Raw genomic sequence first — 21495 nt, 5'->3', positions numbered from 1 at the left:
TAATCAATACATCCTCAATCTCCATCAGCCTAATCAATTTGTTCATCTTCATTAGCCATTGTCATAGACCCTAGACATTTCTTGCCCATTCCATTATAAATTCAGAAACACCCCATACAACCTTTATACATCTTGAACTGTAATCCTTAGCAATATAACAACGAATCCTTACTCTTTACAGCACTACAGATGCTGAAACCAACTGTTAATATCATGTTAATATTCTTCAGTCCTGGTTAAGAATCCTCCAATAGCTCCCCCATCTACACTGCCATATAAAATCCAGATCATCTGCTTTGAACTGAATTATATGGCAGTGTAGATTGAGGGCCCTTCCACACAGCCCTATATCCCAGAATGTCAAAGCAGACAATCTCATAATATCTACTTTGAACTGGGTTATCTGAGTCCACACTGCCATATATCCCAGTTCAAAGTAGATAATGTGGGATTTTATTCAGCTGTGCGGAAGGGGCCTCATATAATCCAATTCAAAGCAGATAATATGGATTATCTGCTTTGATAATCTGGATTACATGATAGTGTAGATCCAGTCTCAGAGTCAATCTGTATGGTAATGTAATTCTTGGATTGGCTCATTTGAGATGGTAAATTTTATAGTTACATGCTCCCATGTTTGAATGTTACAGACTTGCTACTTTTTTCTAGACAGATTTCATTTGTTGTGGGGTACCATTCAGTTGTTCTGCTACCTGCAGTTTAAATTTATATTTTTTCAGGAATGTAATGGATGATTCCCCCCCCCCCCAGAACAGTCTCTTATTAGTTGACATTGCAGGGCTTTGCCTTAATTTGAATCATGAAGCAGATCATTGTCAAATATTGACGCTATTCAGTAAACACTGCATAATCTTTACACAAATAGATGCAAATATGAGTATTTTGTTTCACTGTGAAAATATGCAGTTTCTGCTCCCACCCTTGAACATCTCAGGTCCCTTCTACACTACCATAAGAAATCCAGATTATCTGCTTTGAATTGGATTATACGGCAGTGTAGACTCATGTAATCTAGTTCAAAGCAGATCATGTGGATTATCTGCTTTGAGAATCTGGATTATATGACAGTGTAGAAGACGCCTCAGTTTAAGCCTGTTTTAATAGTTGTATACAAAATATACATTATATTCAGTTATTAGGCTAATGAGATAATATTAAGGATTTTCCTCTATTTTAGTCCTTGTAAGTAGTAAGATTTCTATCACATTTTCTATAGGCTGCTCAAGGTGGTGGTCATAGGACACTACTGTATGGCCATGCTATCCTGCTTCATCATTCATTCAGTGGAATGGTAAGCCATTTTATTTATTACTAGACATGTACCTAATAGGAGATGGGAAGAGAGGGCCTATGGCATGCTAGGTAGCATCAATAAGAGAGATTGGGTAAAAGGTTCCTCCTTCCACATTACCTTCCTTGCTTCAGTCATACTATTTCTTTGTGTTTATATTCCTGAGATAGAAAATTACTTAAATTGTCCTCCTTCCTTCCATATCTTTGTGTGAATATTTTGTTTCTTCCTTCCACTCCAAATCAGTTTTGGCAGATAAAATACCAAGGAGTGCATGCTTGAGTTGCATGTGCATATGTGCCTTCGAGTCATCTGTCAACGTGTCGTAACCCCATGAATTTCATAGAGAAATACTCAGAGGTGGTTTTGTCTATTGTCTCTTGATGAAATTGAATAACTAGATTCCTCTTCTCTCCTGTTCCTTTTAAACGGTCATTCACGTCACCTCCAAAGGTGGCAAAAGCAAGTATGATATTATTTAGAACCACTGGTATGGTTTTAGATAATTTACTATTTTCATAGCAACTCTGTTACTACATAACATTTTTAAGCTTCATTTATTGCTGATAACCTGTTCATAGACAATGCTGTTCTATGAAATTTGCAGCTTTGGTACTATTTTTATATATTCAGTTCTAGGATTTCAAAACACAGTTGAATTAAAAGAAATGTCTCAAGTCTAGATTTCAGTTTAGTGATGGGCAATAAGGATGGGAATGCTAATTCCTGCAGTGATGTCTATATATTTAAAAAGAGAAGGAATGTTATCTCTAACAGCAAACAGATATGACAGACAGGATTAGGTTTTCCTCACCAGTTCATAGATTCCCATGCAGTATGGTCTAATGACTTACTTAACTTTATTTATTTCAGCGTTTCTAATAACCTGCATATTTTTCAGTATTTGACTTGTTTGACTACATCAAGATCTCAGACGGATAAACTTGCATTTGATGTTGGACTACAAGAGAATGCAGCAGGTATGTATAATCTGAGATTTATTTTTAGCAGACCTTCAATATCTATCACACTACACAGCCCAACAAAATATCTTGGTTTTTAGACCTGTTCCTGTGATTATTTGTTTGCTGATTCAGAAAATTGCATTGAAAGACCACATCAGCACTTAGATATGGTTAGCTTGATTTCTTATGGGTGAGTATATGAAGACTGGTATATGACACATGTTCTGTATCTCAAAAGCTGCAGCTGATAGGGAAAATCTAGCACCCCTTTTTTTGAAATCAGCAGGTCAAATATGCCCAGAAACCCATCTAACATTTGAGGCATCAAAATATGTGTTGGACAGTATATTGTTGTTAGTATTACCTGTATTACTATTTTTTTATTTATATCCTGTGTTTTCCTTAAACTGGAACTAAAATTAAATGCTATGTACAATATTTCATGATGGCCTTTAGTGGCCACCCGGGACCGAAAAAACAAGATGTTTATGTAGCCCCTAGCAGGCTTTAAACTAGATTTGGTGGGCTGCATCAGTATTCTTTGGCATGTGATCTAATTTCTTTCTGTGATGGTGTGATGACTCATGGGCCTTGTAGTCCTGCTCATGACATTGTAATGCCTGATGAAGAAGAAAACTTGGGTTTTTTACCTTCCCAGTCAGAACTGGAATCTTCTCAGCCAGATCTTTCCCAGGCAGATCTGGGAACCTTGCACCTGCAAGAAAGTTGTGTCCCAGAAGTATGTCAAACAAACCCTGAGCCTACATCTCCCGTGTTCTCTCGCCATGAGTTTTGTAAACAACAGAGGGGTTTGGAAGCAGCTTCGCGCAGGAGTGCTAGAATAGCAGCTAAGAATGTAGCCAATTAAGCCTGCTTTTCGTGAGAATCTTTAAGGAGTCAAACATCTGGTCTCAGAGTTTAGCTTTCGTTTCTGGTTCCCAGAGAACTGCTTCGGCGGGAAAGTTAGACTCTATATAGGTGTTTTACCCGCGAAGTAACTTCGCGGAGTCAATTCGTCAGCCTCTGGAGCGAGTTGTGTCTGGACAGCGCGCTCCGTTTCAAGCCTCGTTCCTGCTCAAGCCTTGTCCTTGTTTCCAGCCTTCGCTCCTGTTTCCCAGCCTTTGTTTACCTACGGACCTTGCCTTGTTTCCCAGGACTAAACCTTGCCTAGTTTCACGGATTTTACCAAGTTATTCCACGGACCTTGTTCTTGTTCCTCGTTACCTTGTTCCACGATTCAAGCCTTGTTTCAAGTATCAAGTTATTTCCTAGCCTTGCTCAAGTTTATGGACTAAAGGACCTTGTCATCTCCCCTCACTTTGCCTGGCAAAGTGAGTGTTTCGGTTATTGGATTACAACTTTGGACCTTAATATTTCATATTGGACATTGCTTTTTTGGACTAATTTTGACCTTTCCTGAAAGGTCTGCTTCTGGACTAACTTTTACATCTGCTTTTATTAACTTTATATATTTCCTTAATAAAGATATTAGATAGAATCTGGCCTCTGCGTATGGTTATTGGTGCTCTGTTGCCAGGGTCGTGACAGTTTGACTCCGCCACCCTAAGCACCAATTAACCTCGGCCAGTATGTCTACCGGAGCCGGACTTGGACCGGGCGGCCTGCCGATTACCTACACCATCGACAAGGATGAGGTGGACCGAATCCGTGATAAGCTCAATGCACAGGATGGGGAAATAAAGGGTTTGAAGGAACGCGGAATCCGTCTTCCGGCCATGGCGTTGCCAACCAAGTTTACTGGAGAAGCTTCTAAGGTTCATGTTTTCCGTCGCCAATGTCAAGCTTATCTAGAGGCCCGTGCTGCCGAGTTTCCCCAAGAAGACATCAAGGTGGCGTGGGTTTACAGTCTTCTAGACGGGCCAGCGGCCAACTGGGCGACGGCACTGTTCGACCAAGCCTCTCCACACCTAAGATCAGCGCAACGCTTCTTGGACCACCTTAAGGAGACTTGGGGAATCGAGGACAATTTGGAGGCAGCCGGCCACAAACTCCGCCGCCTCTTCCAAGGAGACAGACCCATGTCTCAGTACATAGCCGAGTTCCGAGTGCTGGCCCACAACACCGGCTGGAACGATGTTGCCCTCAGAGGACAATTTCGGGAGGGTCTCAACATTGAAATGCTGGAGGAAATCTCCAAGGTGGATCCTCCCCAAACGCTTGAGGCACTCATCGATCAATGTTTACGGGCTGAAGTCATGATTGCCAACAGGAAACAGTGGGTACGAGGCCAGAGCGGTAGAGCTGGGGCAAAACCCCCCGCTCCCGCCAGCGTTCAGCCGCGCCCAGTGTGGAGGCCCCCACCACCATCCCCATACCCCAGAGGGGGCGAGGAGGTGCCGATGCAGTTGGGCAATGTCCGTCCCAGATTAGATGCCGCCGAGAAGGCCCGCCGCCAACGCCTAAATCTCTGTTGGTATTGCGGAAATGGGGGCCACTTCGCCAGAGAGTGCCCAGCCAAAGGGAAGCCCGCCGCCCGTCTTGCGGCGGCGTCCTCCACGGAGACGAAGGTGTCTGAGGCGACTGGCACGCAGCCGGCGGGGGAAGCCAACGACCGGGCGTAGAGAGGCTCGCCAACCCGGTCAAGAAACCCATTCAAGAGCCGCCAACCGGGGTCCTGTTCCTTCTAGTGGTCACCTTATGGTCAGTAAAAAGGGGACCCGTCATGATCCACGCCATGATAGACTCAGGAGCTACCAACAATTTCATTGATAGAGAGTATGCCGACTCTCTGGGATTACAATATCATGACTTCAAGAATGCCCGTGTGGTGCAAGCCATCGATGGCCGCCCTCTCAAGACGGGCCCCGTAAGCCAGTGGTCGGAACCCACCAGGATGTGGATAAGGGAACATATGGAAGAAATTTCCTTCTTTGTTACCGAGGTTCCCCATTTCCCTGTGATTTTGGGGATTCCATGGCTGACACTTCACGACCCAAGCATCTCCTGGACCAACAGAGAACTGCAGTTTGCTTCAAAGTACTGCCAAAACCATTGCCTCGTAGCCAAGGTCTGCCATGCCACAGACACCGAGCCCATTATCACCTTGCCAAAGAAGTACTCCGAGTATTGGGATGTATTCAATGAAAAAGAAGCCGAAAAATTACCCCCACATAGACCTTATGACTGTGCCATTGACCTGGTGGAGGGGGCCCCAATCCCGCGAGGGCATCTATACTCCCTGACTGAACCAGAGCAAGAAGCTCTCAGGGAATTCATAGAGTCAAACCTTCGTAAGGGATTCATTAGACCCTCTCAATCCCCAGCCGCCTCCCCAGTGATGTTTGTGAAGAAGAAGTCAGGAGAACTACGCTTGGTGGTGGACTATAGAGCATTGAATAATATCACCAAGCGGAACAGCTATCCCCTGCCCTTAATCTCGGATCTACTAGACCGACTTCGAGGAGCCAAGGTTTACACCAAGCTGGATCTTCGGGGGGCTTACAACTTAGTTCGCATCAGAGAAGGGGACGAGTGGAAGACCGCCTTCCAGACTAAATTCGGATTATTCGAGTCCCGAGTTATGAATTATGGATTATGCGGAGCTCCCGCAACGTTCCAGCATTTTGTCAATGACATTTTTCAGGACTATCTAGATAGGTTCTTGATAATCTACCTGGACGATTTTTTGGTGTTTTCTAGATCACAATCAGAACATGAGAACCACGTCAAAATGGTGTTACAACGATTGCGGGATCATGGACTTTATGCCAAGCTGGAAAAATGCGCTTTTGATCTACAAGAGGTAGATTTCCTTGGATACCGTATCTCGCCTCTAGGGCTCTCCATGGATCCAGCCAAGGTTTCAGCAGTATTGGAATGGCGGGCGCCAACTAACAAGAAGAAGGTGCAGCGATTCTTGGGGTTCGCGAACTATTACCGCAAGTTCATTCCAGATTTTGCCCGCTGGTCTGACCCAATCACTAGCTGCATCTGTGGAAAACAGCCCTTCCGCTGGACTGATCAAGCAGAGAAAGGGTTCCAGCAACTAAAGAAATTATTCACGTCCCAGCCAATCCTTCAGCATCCAGATCCTGAAACCCTTTTTGTGGTGCAAGCGGACGCCTCTGATGTGGCAATTGGGGCTGTGCTCCTACAACCGGTGGGAGATCACCTTCATCCTTGTGCCTATTATTCTCGTCAACTAACCGCACCAGAGAGGAACTATACCATTTGGGAAAAGGAACTATTAGCCATAAAGGCAGCTTTTGAAACTTGGAGACATTGGCTAGAAGGGGCCAAATTTCCCATTGAAGTCCACACTGATCATCGGAATCTAGAACATCTAAGAACTGCCCGCAAACTAAATCAGAGGCAACAACGTTGGGCTTTATTCTTTGAACGTTTCAACTTCCAGATTCATTATGTGACCCCAGCCCAAACCAAGCAAGCAGACGCCCTGTCACGTAAACCGGAATACGCTGCAGGACGTAAGGAGACCCTTGAATCCCAACTATTACAACCCGAGAACTTTGCCACGCTCACAGTGGGGAACACCAAATCCACTCCCATTGGTTCAACTTCCTCTACTCCAGGACCCATCTGTGCTCAAGAAATCAGGGCTAGTCAGCAAGCAGATGCCTGGGCGCAGGACCAACTTCGTCAAGGTCTGCATTTTCCCTTTTCGCTTAAAGATGGACTGCTTTGCTATAGAAATCATGTTTATATCCCACCCGGACCGGGCAGGGAAAAAGCACTACGTCTGTGTCATGACTGCAAACCAGCAGGGCATTTCGGACTATTTAAAACCATGCATCTGATCCTAAGAGATTTCTGGTGGCCCAAGATCCGCAAAGATGTGGAAAAATATGTCAACACCTGCCCAGTATGCCAGCGCTCCAAGATAAGAAGGGAGAAGCCCTCAGGGCTTCTACACCCCCTTCCTACCCCATCTCGCCCATGGGAAATAATTTCTGCGGATTTCATCACTGACCTACCACCTTCCTGTGGATTCACCACGATCCTAGTGGTGGTGGACCTTTTCACCAAGTTAGCCCATTTCATTCCCTGTGAAGGCCTCCCCACGGCCAAAGAGACTGCAGATCTATTCCTTCAACATGTTTTCAGACTACATGGATTGCCCAAGAGTTTGGTCACAGACCGTGGATCTCAATTCACCTCTCGTTTCTGGAAGGCACTACAAAAACTATTGGGCATAGACTCTCGTTTATCTTCAGCTCATCATCCCCAAACAGATGGGCAAACGGAGCGCACCAATGCCACTTTGGAACAGTATCTTCGCTGTTATGTAAACTACCAACAGGACAATTGGGCTTCTCTGTTACCACTGTCAGAGTTTGCCTACAACAATGGAGTTCAAGCTTCTACAAAAGAAACGCCGTTCTTTGCAAACTACGGCTTCCATCCACGTTTCTTTCCCCCTGTCATTGAAACTTCAGAAGTTCCCGCAGCAGAGGATTGGCTGCAGGAACTCACAGCGGTGCAACAACTTTTGCTCCAACAACTAGACCAAGCCAAGGAGGACTATAAACGTCACGCGGACAAACATCGCCAACCGGGCCCCGAAATCAAGGTAGGAGATCGGGTTTTTCTGTCCACTCGCTTTTTGCCCTCCCATCGCCCTTGCCGGAAGTTGGATGCTCGTTTCATTGGCCCCTATCCAGTGGTAGCGCAATTAAACCCCGTGACTTTCAAACTCCAACTTCCGCGTTCAATGCGCATTCACCCAGTGTTTCACCGCTCCCTGCTCCTTCCGGCGGATGGTGTGCGTCCTGATACAGACCAACCGGTCCCCCCTCCTGTTTTGATGAATGGGGAGGAGGAGTTCGAGGTTGAGGACATTTTGGATTCTCGCTTTCACCGCCGCCGCCTACAATATCTCATTGACTGGGTGGGTTTTGGCCCTGAGGAACGCTCTTGGGAAGACGCCTCCACAGTCCATGCTCCTGATCTAACCCGTCGCTTTCATCAAACCTATCCCGCCAAGCCGCGACCTCGCGCCTCGGGGAGAGGGTCCCAGTTTGGGAGGGGCCTTGAGGAGGGGGATAGTGTGATGACTCATGGGCCTTGTAGTCCTGCTCATGACATTGTAATGCCTGATGAAGAAGAAAACTTGGGTTTTTTACCTTCCCAGTCAGAACTGGAATCTTCTCAGCCAGATCTTTCCCAGGCAGATCTGGGAACCTTGCACCTGCAAGAAAGTTGTGTCCCAGAAGTATGTCAAACAAACCCTGAGCCTACATCTCCCGTGTTCTCTCGCCATGAGTTTTGTAAACAACAGAGGGGTTTGGAAGCAGCTTCGCGCAGGAGTGCTAGAATAGCAGCTAAGAATGTAGCCAATTAAGCCTGCTTTTCGTGAGAATCTTTAAGGAGTCAAACATCTGGTCTCAGAGTTTAGCTTTCGTTTCTGGTTCCCAGAGAACTGCTTCGGCGGGAAAGTTAGACTCTATATAGGTGTTTTACCCGCGAAGTAACTTCGCGGAGTCAATTCGTCAGCCTCTGGAGCGAGTTGTGTCTGGACAGCGCGCTCCGTTTCAAGCCTCGTTCCTGCTCAAGCCTTGTCCTTGTTTCCAGCCTTCGCTCCTGTTTCCCAGCCTTTGTTTACCTACGGACCTTGCCTTGTTTCCCAGGACTAAACCTTGCCTAGTTTCACGGATTTTACCAAGTTATTCCACGGACCTTGTTCTTGTTCCTCGTTACCTTGTTCCACGATTCAAGCCTTGTTTCAAGTATCAAGTTATTTCCTAGCCTTGCTCAAGTTTATGGACTAAAGGACCTTGTCATCTCCCCTCACTTTGCCTGGCAAAGTGAGTGTTTCGGTTATTGGATTACAACTTTGGACCTTAATATTTCATATTGGACATTGCTTTTTTGGACTAATTTTGACCTTTCCTGAAAGGTCTGCTTCTGGACTAACTTTTACATCTGCTTTTATTAACTTTATATATTTCCTTAATAAAGATATTAGATAGAATCTGGCCTCTGCGTATGGTTATTGGTGCTCTGTTGCCAGGGTCGTGACAGATGGCTGGTGGTTTTCATTTCCAGTGAGACCAGGAATATATTTATTTATTTATTTATTTATTTACAGTATTTATATTCCACCCTTCTCACCCTGAAGGGGACTCAGGGCAGATCACAATATGCACATATAATGGCAAACATTCAATGCCATATAAACATAGAGACCAAGACAGAGATGCAGAGGCGATTTAACATACTCCAGCTTCCAGCTTCCTGAGGAGATGCTCGATTCTGGCCACAGGGGGAGCAGCTGCTTCATCATCCATTGTGGCATCTTGATGAATACTTCCTCATTCCAAACAGGAGCTGGATGAGTTTTATGGTGTCGTAAATTAGTTAAATTTGCCTCCCCGCAGAGCGGTACCTAAATTCCTACTTGATAGATGCAGCCATATGTAATACATTTATTCTGTCAAGGAGGATATATATTTATTTTAGTATTCACAGTCAGACATTTTAAAAGGGAGAATGCATCTATTTCATCTAGGATCCCTAAATAGAGCAAACTGTTTACCTGTACAAATATCAGTTTTTAGTTCAGCCCTATGTTCATGAGCTGCTTTTAATATCCATTCACTACAGCTACCCACCCACCATTTCATTGTTAATCACTATTTGGAAGCACTCATCAGTTTATTTCAGTAGGAAAAAGGAAATGAGAAAGTTGTCAAGTTATTGTGTATATAGTCTTGTTGGTCACAATCCTTCATCACAAGTATATACAGATAACTCTGTACCAAGCAGCTTTGTGGCCTCAGATAACCAGGAAGCAGTGGAGAAGGAGAGGCGACTCTCTCTTTTCTCTTCGCCAAGGCAACAAGCCTTGTCTTGAGACTACTGAAAAATATAATTGCATAGGAGTCATGTCAGGAATCATAGACTCATTGAGCTGGAAGATACCACAAGAGCCATCCTGTGGGGCAGAGAATGTAAAAGGCCCTGGACCACTTGAGATGGCTTTGCTAGACCATATAATGCTGGCAGGGAAAAATTCCAGAAAGTACCATGGACATTGAAGAACAACTAGCGTGGTATATTCCAACGCCACCATCAAGACCAGGCATGGGCTAACATTGGCCCTCCAGATGTTTTGGACTTCAACTCCCACCATTCCTAACATCTGGTAAGCTGGCTGGGATTTCTGGAAGCTGAAGTCCAAAACACCTGGAGTGCTGAAGTTTTCCCATGCCTAATCAAGGCCAATTCAGCCAGCTCAGGAAGTCTGTTTAGCAGTGGGGTGGGTGGTACACCGACAGAATTTGCCGTACATCTTTAAAAACACACACTGGAATCCAGCAGACTGAAGTGAGACACCTGGTGAGGGAAATTAAACTTTGATAAACAGGTCCAACTACACTCCTCTCACTGGCTACTGTATAGACAAACAGTATTCAGAAATATACAGAAATATCATTATCTCCACAAAAATGATTGTTTTCTCACAGACAATGTTTTCTATTCAAAGCAACTGCATATGCATTTTTGAGCTTGTCTATACAGCCGTTAAAATATTTATAAAAAGAACAATGTTATTATTTTAATAGCAACATGCAAGTGTGCCAGATAAAAAAGGGAAGCCATTGCTTAGCTGCCTTGCCTTCAGGGCAATTGTATTTTCCAAGATAAATTCCATGTAGAAAGAGACAATAAGATAGAACTGAAGTAGTTACTAGATACAACTTCATAAAAACGATTATTTCCAATTTTGCAATTATTATGTGAGCTGAGAAATATGTGTTTCTTGCAAATGTGAGAACTAATATATGCATACTGTAGGTGAAGCATGCTGGTGGACTATACATCCTGCTTCTAAACAAAGGTCTGAAGGAGAAAAAGTGCGGATTGGAGATGATCTTATCCTGGTTAGTGTGTCTTCTGAAAGATACCTGGTAAGGATCAAAGAAGAAATTCCCATGATAGTTGCCATGTATGTTCATATGGGGATGTTACACAATATCAGTTCTATTTTTAATTTTTTCCCAGTAATAAACTGCATGTTTCTAGTGCACTTTTCATGCCTTGTCATAAAACCGCACAAGAGCAGATTTACAGTTTTGCAGTTCATTCATAGAGTCTGTTGTGGTTGTCTATAGCAACTAAGTTTAAGCACTATTATTATGCTGCCAAAATGTGGTGAATGGAGAAGGATAGCCAAAAATATGCCAGCGGACACATAAAACCCATGGGTGGCATCTTCCGCCTCTGTCCAAATAAATTAGAAGAGTGCTGGGAGAATTGTTGGCAGGTAGGATTGGCTGAAAATGAAGTGGGATAATGGAGCAGCTAAGTTCCTGCTGGTAGAAATTTATAAAGGAAATTAGTTGACGGTCAGAGTAATTAATGGAAGGACAAGGCTCTAATAATTCGAAGTGGCCATGAAAAAACAAATACAAGGTTGCTGTTCAGGATAATTGTGGCAGGTTTTGTATCTTTTTAATGAATATTAACATGAGAAAACAAGGGAAATGTGGTGCTGCTTACCCACAACAATATTCTAAAATATCTATATATTGAATGGGATTGATTTTTTTACAGTAAAAAATGGTGTCAGCCCTCTTTGTACTTCTTATGAGAAATTAAGATGTATTAGTATTTATTTTGTTCTTTGTGAATTTGTCTTTCTTTTTCAGCATCTGTCTGTAGCATATGGAAACATACAAGTGGATGCCTCCTTTATGCAAACTTTGTGGAACGTGCATCCCACTTGTTCAGGAAGTAGCATTGAAGAAGGTTTGTCAGATTGTATCCACAATTCTAGTTAAAACTAGTATACAATTTGTCATTATGAATTCCATCTCCAAAAATACCAATATTCTAAAATATTTTATTGTAGTAAATGTATTGATGTTGTGTGGATTTCCTTAAGGTGGGACTTCCAGTGACCTATTTATATATTTTCTTGCTCCCCAGTTACGAGGCCAGAGTAATACACACATCTGCTTATTGACCCATAGTGGGGGCAAAGTGGAGATGGGGTCTTTGGTATAGCTGAGTTAAATTGAGAATAATTATCCCATTTTTGTTTAAGTCTGAAAAAGTTCAATTTCTGTAACCCATACTTCAAAGCCATTTTTGACATCTGTATTATATATTTTTGGTGAAACCACTAACCTGTGAACAGTGGGAAGATGTGTGGGTGGTACACAATGGCTTTTGCACTTTACATTCCAATGCACTTTTTAAGTAGCATGTTCAAAATCAGTGTGTGCAAATGGAGAAGAAGAATGAAGGGGGAAGGAAATGCAAGCAAATTTCACAGCTGGTATCATTGCTTGGCAACAGAACCTCAATGGTGTTGTAATTATGAACAGCACAGAGATTTGACAAGGCATAAGTCATATCAGGCTGAAAGTTCAAAGAATAACACACCAGGATCTTTTGATTATAGAACTATAATGGGGAGAGGGGAGAGATCGAAAATAATAGGGCATAGCAGGGCAAAGAAGAATAGATTAGAACAGCTTGTCTTTAGCATATTTGAAAAGAGCACCATGAATATTCTTAAATCAATGACAGAGAAAATCCCGGAAGCAGACTTTTGGGCAACCTGAAACATGCTGCCTGAGGCAGAGCAACAAATGTAATTCCCTGTCCTTCAAATCAAGGTACACACTGCTCTAAATTTAGCAGATTTAGCAGGGATCTGAGGCAACAAATAAAGTGGCAGATAAAGTGGCAGATTGTCCTTTCATGACATCCCAAATCTGTCGCCTACAGCAACTGCCTCATGGTAGGATTTACTCAGTTTCTGGATCTGAATATGTTGTTGCTGTTGTTGTTGTTGCCTAGCCTGATCAAGAGAATCAAAATTCCTTGATTTACCTTTATTAACTTTTTTAGAAATTTTGTATTTTACACTCTCAAATAGTAATACTGAGTTCCACAAATATTTTCTACCTTGAACCACTCTCTTTAAATGAATATAAAGAGTGTTTCTGTTGTCACTGAGTTCAGTACAAAAAACACAAGGAGAGCAGTGCCAGATCAGACCACATTTCTGTATAGACTAGGTTTTTTCCTCACCTACCAGCGAACCAGATTCTTCCAGTAAGGCCGCAAGGATAATATTAAGATAATAGTCTTCTTTTCTATTTTATGCCCAGAAAACTGGTTATCAAATGGCATGGCAACCTCTGGAAGTTCTGTATTGCTATTTTCCTTTAATTTGCCTAATCTCATTTTGAAGAGATTATCATATTTTGTGGCCAAACATTTACTTATGTTAACTATACACTATGAGAGGAACATTATTTTTTGTGTGTCACAAATTTCTTATCAATATATTTCATTTGATTAGTTCTATTACAAAAATCCTTCTTCCTTCAACAGTGTTCCCTGTATCAACAAATAATCTAGCATTTCCTTGTAAATAATTTTGATTGCTCTTTTCTGAATCTTTTCTAGCAATATATATGAGATCTTTTTTTAAGTGGGATGATCGGAACTATACATCAGTGTTCCAAATCTGCACTGCAGACATGTAAAAGTTTGTTTACATTACTGGCAGATTTATCTCCAGTTCCTTTACCAATGGTCTATTGAGTACAATTTGTTAATGCAGAGTAGAATTTGTTGATTTGTTTATTGCTTCAATATTTTCATTTAGCTATATACCACAGCCCAAAGATCATTTTCTTATGTAGTCACCATCTGTTCTCAGTGGATGCATTGTTGTCATGATGATCATACTTAATTTTTAAATGGCAGTATAGAGTGTTCAAAGTGTTTTGTGAACATTAAGACCATTTTTGCAACAGCTCCATCAAGTAAGTATTAGTGTTATAGGCTGGACATGGGCTTGAAGTTGACATAGAAGCACTATTCAGACATCATAAATGATAGCTTATAATGTTTATAGTAAACAAGAATGAATAGTAGGGAGCACACAGTTATATCCTTCTCTTCTGCCATTGGTTGATAAGCACTGTTTTAATTGAGTTTTAAGGTGTCATTTAATATGCCTATATGTTTTATTCAACTGTTTTTTTAAACTGTGTTTTCTTTTATGTTCTGTTTTCTGGTACTCTGTGCCATGTGTAAGCCACCCAGAGTCCCTTTGGGGAGATGGTGGCGGGATACAAGAATAAAGTTGTTGTTGTTGTTGTTTGTTTATTTATTTATTTACAGCATTATATTCCGCCCTTCTCACCCCAAAGGGGACTCAGGGCGGATCACATTACACATATAGGCAAACATTCAATGCCTTTTTAACATAGGACAAAGACAAACAACATAGCTCCGAGCGGGCCTCGAACTCATGACCTCCTGGTCAGAATGATTGATTGCAGTTAATTGCAGCTGGTTTGCTGGTTTGCTCTCCCGTCTGTGCCACAGCCCCGGGCTGTTGTTGTTGTTGTTGTTGTTGTTGTTCCCTTCTTTTATATTATATACAAAAAGAATCTTCCGTGTCACCCCCACCACTCCACAACTACAGTCCAGCTTAGTTTAAACTCTAAATTGTACTTAATCTTAACTGGTCTCTTTGGGGGTAGGAGACCCAGTTTCATAATATTACAAATGGAGCACAATAAAGATTCATTGCAATTAGACAGGTGGGATGATTTATAATTAAGAAAAAACAGAATCAAAACCTTCTGAAAGCAGGCACAACTTGAACCTATAACTTGTGCTTGATAGTTTCCATAAGTGGTTGTTTATTGAGATGTATATGCTGGTTCAGCATAAGATGCCATCTTGAAAATTTTAGCTACTATGGTAATTATACCTTTTGATGCAAAAAACAACTTTCAGTTATTTATATTCACAGGTAATTTTTTAAACATTTTCTAAAACTAATTGGTATGAATCCTCGTTTCTAGGATACCTACTCGGAGGGCATGTATTACGTTTATTTCATGGCCACGATGAGTGTTTGACAATCCCATCAACAGAACAGAATGATTCACCACATAAGTAAGTTGTGGTACATTTAATATATTGTTCACATTCTAAATTTTACACTATTATGCTCTGAAAACCTTTCATTAAAGGCAACGAGAGAATCTGTTTGTGCAGTGACACTTCAGAATGCTACCTTTTTTGCATTACAAGGGAAATGGGTCAAACTCCCATCATAGTTAATCTGGGATGCAGAATGTGGAAGAAAAGAAAAGATTGTCATTGACACATTTACAGCCCACAAAAATTATAATGTAATGCAGTTGCCTACAGGTAATTTGCATTAAGAAATACGAAAATGTCTCAGGCCCTGCCTATAGTAGCACAAATAAGCCGGTACAATCCAAACTAATTTGCCCCAGGGCTGTGCAACATTTAAGGCATGAAAGTGATCTGATGACATATTGATAGTCCACACATGTCCCCTGCCAAAACTCGAATTGGCACTGCTTCCTCTTTAGATCCTTCTCCTTCTCAGGTTGCTGCTGCTACCTCTATGCTACTTGTGAGTGACAAATGTTACTTGTCACCTGCTCCCTAGCCTCGCTTCACCATTCCACAGGAAAAAATAAAAGATTTTACATGTCTCTGGATCCTCCACTAGACCTATTGCTGCCTTCCCCGGCAAATATATTTACTCAAGGGCAAATTGTATAGATTTTCCAGGAATCTTGACACGTTATTACTGCTGATGTATCTATGATAGGGTTGGTGCAGTATAACTAACCATCTACCAAGAACCATATGTCAGTAGATTGCTACTCAAAACAGGCATTGACAGGTTTAGAGGCAGCTGGAATAATAAGAGTTTTGTATCATTTGGTGTTAGGCTGCGTATAGGATATAGTATGTTGGGTGTTTTATAATACTTAATTTTTGGTCACTGCTTGCTGCACTCATTATAATTGTATCATTTTGTGTTAGGCTGTGAATATATGTAGGATATAGAGTATCGTGTGTTTTATAATCCTGCATTTTGGCCACTGCATCACACTATTGACTTACATTTAATTTGTGGTCTATTAAGACGGTTAGATCCTTTTCATAGGTACTGCTTTTAAGCCAGGTGTCACCCATCCTATATTTTTGTATTTTCATTCTTTGGGGCTTAGTGTAGCACTTTACATTTTCATTTATCACTTCAAAGATGCATTCATTGCAATATTAAACTTAGTCATGAATAATAAAATTCCACTGCTTTTACTGAAACTGGTGTTCAGATTTACATAATGTAATGGAACCAGGGCCGTAGCCAGAAAAAAATTTCGGGAGGGGTTTTGAAAATTTCGGGGGGGGGGGTTGAACCCCTAGCACATACCCCTCCCTGCTACAAACCTGTCAATATCTGCTTGAGATAGTGCCTGGAGGGACTCTTAATGTTTTGCATCTCATAGACTTAGCATGGGGATTTGGTTAACCAGTTAAAATTCATGAGTAAATGAGATTTTTTTTATAACTTGAAAAATTTCGGGGGGGGGGGGTTTGAACCCCTAAACCCCCCCCCCCCTCGCTACAGGCCTGAATGGAACTATTTGTAAAATCTGTTTTTTATCCATAAAAATCTTTGCAGAAGGCTATTTTATGAATCAGGAGGAGCTGGTGTCCGGGCAAGGTCTCTGTGGAGAGTAGAACCACTTAGAATAAGGTATTTTGATCTTTGCTTTTTGAAACAGAACATTTCATAACATTACAGAACATTAAGAATTAATTTATATTTCAATTAACAGCTAACTGTAGAAAGGAACTGTTGAAATTGGTTATTAAAGAATTAGCCTAAGGAGTTCAACATTCATTCATTTTAGTGAGAAAATTAAACATTCATTTAGTTTTCTTTTATATTAATCAGTGGATCCTGAAAGTATTTAATTTTGATTTGATCATGGTATAAATATTTTCAATTTGCCTATATGAACCATAAACCTAACATTTCCTATCAATTTAAGCTGGAGTGGAAGTAACATACGTTGGGCACAGCCCTTTCGTCTTCGACACATTACAACAGGACAGTTTTTGGCCTTGACTGAAGACCTGGGTTTAGTCTTATTAGACAGAGAAAAGGCTGACACAAAAACAACATCATTTTGTTTTAGAGCATCAAAGGTAAGTCATATTTATTTCTATTAAAGGGGTACTTCATAAAGAAATCAATGTCTTATTGCTAATCGTTGTTTTATTGTTAAAAACTAACTTGAATCTCATTTTGGAAAAAAACCGGGATATAAATTAAATCCATAAATAAATTTGTCATCATGTCAGGTTTGTGTTATGACAAATGTATGAATGCAAGATTTCCAAGACACTCCATTATTAAGAACTTCACTAAGGTTTTGCAAATCTGGGGCTGTGGCTTCTTTGATTGAGTCTATCCACTTGTAATGTGGCCTTCCTATTTCCTGCCGGGCAATTCTAGACATCCATAGTGCATTGTACATAACATCTAATGGCCATATAGAAGGAGATGCACATTTATCTGATCAGACCTTTAGCCCTATCACATGGGTGTATAACATTATGTCTCAGCTTCAGAATTGATCATACATACAGAAGGTTCTTCACTTCAAGAATCTTTTTGCTGAATAGAGATGATGCAGTATTTGTGAAAAATATTTATAACTCTTATTTTTCATGCTTACACCAGATCGGCTTAAAATTACAAATATTATTAAAGCAATAATATTAATAAATATTAATATTATTAAAGCAATTTTCAATGCTAAACAAGGTCACCAGTTGGAACATTCACTCAAACAGACACGTTCTTTCCCCCACCCAGAACATTCCACAGATATATAAACCTCACTTGCCTAGTTTCCAGCAGATCTCACAACCTCTGGGGATGCCTGCCATAGATGTGGGTGAAATGTTAGGAGGGAATGCTTCTGGAACATGACCATACAGCCCAGAAACCTCATACAACCCAATTATTACAGCACACTTTCAATCTCCTCAGCTCTTTTATTTTATTGACAGTTTTCCTCCACCATCGTGATGTTTGCTTTTTAAAAGGGATTTAAATTGTGTTTGCTGAACTCTGTAATGAAGAACTGATATATCTACATTCAATGCTGAGTACATGGGGAATTCTCTCCTCATTTTTATAAGAACAGTGGAAATATTCATATTTCCCTGAGATAAAGTTTTATAATCTGTACTTAATATTTATAATTTCTGCTGTCAACTTTAATTCTTAATACATTTAATTTTATATTCTCCATAATCTTGATATGATATTTTTATGGTCTTGACATTGTAATGGCACCCCCATGGAGGATAGTGAAACTTTATTTCATTCTATTTGGTTTGACAATGTTATCTATTTAGACTTAAATCGATAGTGAATTGTGACAGCTGTAATCCATGGGGGTAAGAACAAAAGAAATAAATTAACATAATTGTGGCAACGTTTATTAAATGTATTACATACTTTTGTAGTATGTTTCTTTTTAAAGAAAATGTAATCCCTTTTTAAAATCATGAAATTATATTTGAGTGCTGTTCAACAAAGTGGCCATATTGTTTTTCAGCAGAAAGCCGTGGGCTTGTTTTCAGTCTTCATAAATGCTTGCATCTTATTAATTCAGTGGCACTTAAATATGATGCTTCTTTTCAATAGTCTTTATGAGTCACACATATGGGTTGTTTTCCACCTGTGCAAAATTGTCATATTCCACTCTCCCAGTAACCACAGATACCATTGACCTCCACAACTCCAGATGTAGAGGCTGAACTGTCATTTCACTACTTTGAGCCAAACAAAACTCTTCTGTTGATAAGGATCTGACTCAGAAGACTGAGATTATGAATAGCTATCATCTTCATCTTCCTTTGTATAACTCGTTTTTTTTTTTTAATACACAGTGGATCAAAACCCTGTGCAACTGCCTGAGGGTTTCTAGTCCTATGCAAACCATGTACTTTGAATAGTAAAGTCTGTAGAATTAGAAATGTAAACATCTGCCCCACCAGTTATGGACTTGGCTGACAGAAAAGTACAGGCCAAATCTCTTTTAGCCACAATATGTATCCCCAATTGGCCCAAATGTAGAATTTTTATTTTGTCTTTGTTGCATTTTATTTTATTTTATTAATTTCTATTCAATATTATTGTTTATCAAGACATGTTTGAGTTGTGTTCCTATCTTCCAATGTTTTAGCCTCCACTCCCAGTTTTGTATCATCTGTAAACTTGATAAGGATTCCCTCTGCCCCTTTATCAAAGTCACTGATAAAATGTAATGGCCTAGGATAGAATTCCACTTGAGATCTCCTTCCACTTTGAAGTTCAGCTATTGATGGTGATTGTTTAAGCATGGTTTTCAAGTTTCTGTCTATTCCATATTTAGTCAATTTTCTAATAAAAAATATCATGTGGAGCCTTCTCAAATGCTTTTCTAAAATCCAGATAAATGACATTGACAGCACCCTCAGCCTCTAATATAGTGAGCTGATTAAAAAATATATACCTTTCCACTAATGGTAAACTTTGCTGCTAGTATTAATTATTTTGTCATTCAACATGATGCAGAAGCATTAGTCATGATACTTGTCAAAGTATGTCAATCTTCCTGGACAGTTACCTATAAAATTGCTTTATGTCTTCACCACCTTTGTTTTTGTATGTGCACTGCATGCAGGCTGTTATGTGAGCAGCACTGCCAAAACAAGTGAAACAGAGGCATATCTCTTTAGTCTTCTTGGTACATTTTGAATTATTTTAACAAAAGTCATAACCCAACCTAATCCATGTAAATCTGATATTCTAACATTGTTTTATGTTTTCTTCTGTGACATGAAGGAAAAACTGGAGTCCATTCACAAGCGCGATATTGAGGGCATGGGAGTTCCTGAAATAAAGTATGGTGATTCTGTTTGTTTCGTGCAGCATGTAGCCAGTAGTTTGTGGCTGACGTACAAAGCTCAGGATGCTAAAACAACACGTTTAGGACCAGTGAAAAGAAAGGTAAACCAATTTAGATCTATTAAAAGTTTAATGATGTCATAATGCTCTAAAGACTAGAGACGGTGTTTCCCTTTAAAATGCACTGAAAGGGTTCACCATATGTATTTGTGTGCTCAAGTCACTGGTCATTTTCTGAGGGCCCCATGATTTCAAGGAGATTGTTTAAGCAAAGACTAGAGGTGGTTCTGCCAGCTCCTTTTTCTGAAATATAGCCAACAGCAGCTATTATTCTGGTTGGTTTCCAATAATAATAATAATAATAATAATAATAATAATAATAATAATAATAATAATAATAATAATAACAACAACAACAACAACAGTTGTGGAAAAGAAAAAGGTTTGGATCATTGATGTCGCCATCCCAGGTGACAGTCGCATTGACGAAAAACAACAGGAAAAACTCAGCCGCTATCAGGACCTCAAGATTGAACTTCAAAGACTCTGGCAGAAACCAGTGCAGGTGGTCCCCGTGGTGATGGGCACATTGGGTGCCGTGCCAAAAGATCTCAGCCGGCATTTGGAAACAATAGACATTGACAAAATTACAATCTGCCAGCTGCAAAAGGCCACCCTACTGGGATCTGCACGCATCATCCGAAAATACATCACACAGTCTTAGACACTTGGGAAGTGTTCGACTTGTGATTTTGTGATATGAAATCCAGCATATCTATCTTGTTTGCTGTGTCATAATAAAATAATAATAATAATAATAATAATAATAATAATAATAATAATAATAATAATAATAAGTTTTATGTTTTGTCCGCCTTTCCTCACAACTCAAAGCAGGTTACAGCATTACTAAAACATAAACAAACACATAATCATTTTAAAACACTCTGTAAAATACATATATTAAAATACATGTTCAAATACACAAAACAAAATATCAGGCATAGAATGGAGTTTAAAATCATCATTAAAACAGTCTAGGTATGCCTGCTGGAAGAGATAGGTCTTCACTTGTATGTAACCAGAGGTAACCCTACTTCCAAGATCTGAAGGGATGTGATGCCTTCAGAGTGAATGGGTTCACTACCTTTATTTAATATAATGTTTCAGCAGTGAATAGTCTCTGCTCATAGATGCACAGGAAACTATACTGCTGGCTGCTCAGCTGAGAAAGTGATGCTCTGTTGAACAGCAGTATGCTCCATGCCATCCAGAGGCATTCACAAACAGGGCTTTGAGAAGTGGCCTAAAATGGGCTTGTTATTTAGGCAGTATCTTTTCATTATGTCTTCTAGAAGCTATTGAGATTATCCCTTTAATTTCAGTTGATTATATGAGAATGCCTCTGTGTATCAGTTTGTACCCATTAGCTTCCTTTTGTTGAAACTCTTTGCAAATGT

At 40.4% G+C, this 21495-nt stretch overlaps 1 protein-coding gene across 19 annotated transcripts in view; it reads left to right on the top strand.

Annotated features, from left to right (window-relative positions):
- The window catches only part of ryr3 (ryanodine receptor 3), a 342095-nt gene that overhangs the window by 96237 nt on the left and 224363 nt on the right, over positions 1–21495 (top strand). For all 19 annotated transcript variants that reach the window (XR_010001819.1, XM_062967304.1, XM_062967301.1 and 16 more), the window contains 8 exons: positions 1238–1312; positions 2214–2292; positions 11056–11168; positions 11910–12009; positions 15099–15192; positions 16748–16822; positions 17121–17277; positions 19973–20137. Coding sequence is in view for 18 of the 19 variants with exons in the window: in XM_062967304.1 (XP_062823374.1) it covers positions 1238–1312; positions 2214–2292; positions 11056–11168; positions 11910–12009; positions 15099–15192; positions 16748–16822; positions 17121–17277; positions 19973–20137 (858 nt within the window). In the remaining variant the exon portion in view is untranslated. The remainder of the gene's footprint in view (positions 1–1237; positions 1313–2213; positions 2293–11055; positions 11169–11909; positions 12010–15098; positions 15193–16747; positions 16823–17120; positions 17278–19972; positions 20138–21495) is intronic.

This window comes from Anolis carolinensis, chromosome 1, assembly GCF_035594765.1.
Source record: "Anolis carolinensis isolate JA03-04 chromosome 1, rAnoCar3.1.pri, whole genome shotgun sequence".
Taxonomy (NCBI): domain Eukaryota; kingdom Metazoa; phylum Chordata; class Lepidosauria; order Squamata; family Dactyloidae; genus Anolis; species Anolis carolinensis.
The sequence above is the reverse complement of the archived record's forward strand: the minus strand, read 5'-3'. Positions and strand labels throughout refer to the sequence as shown.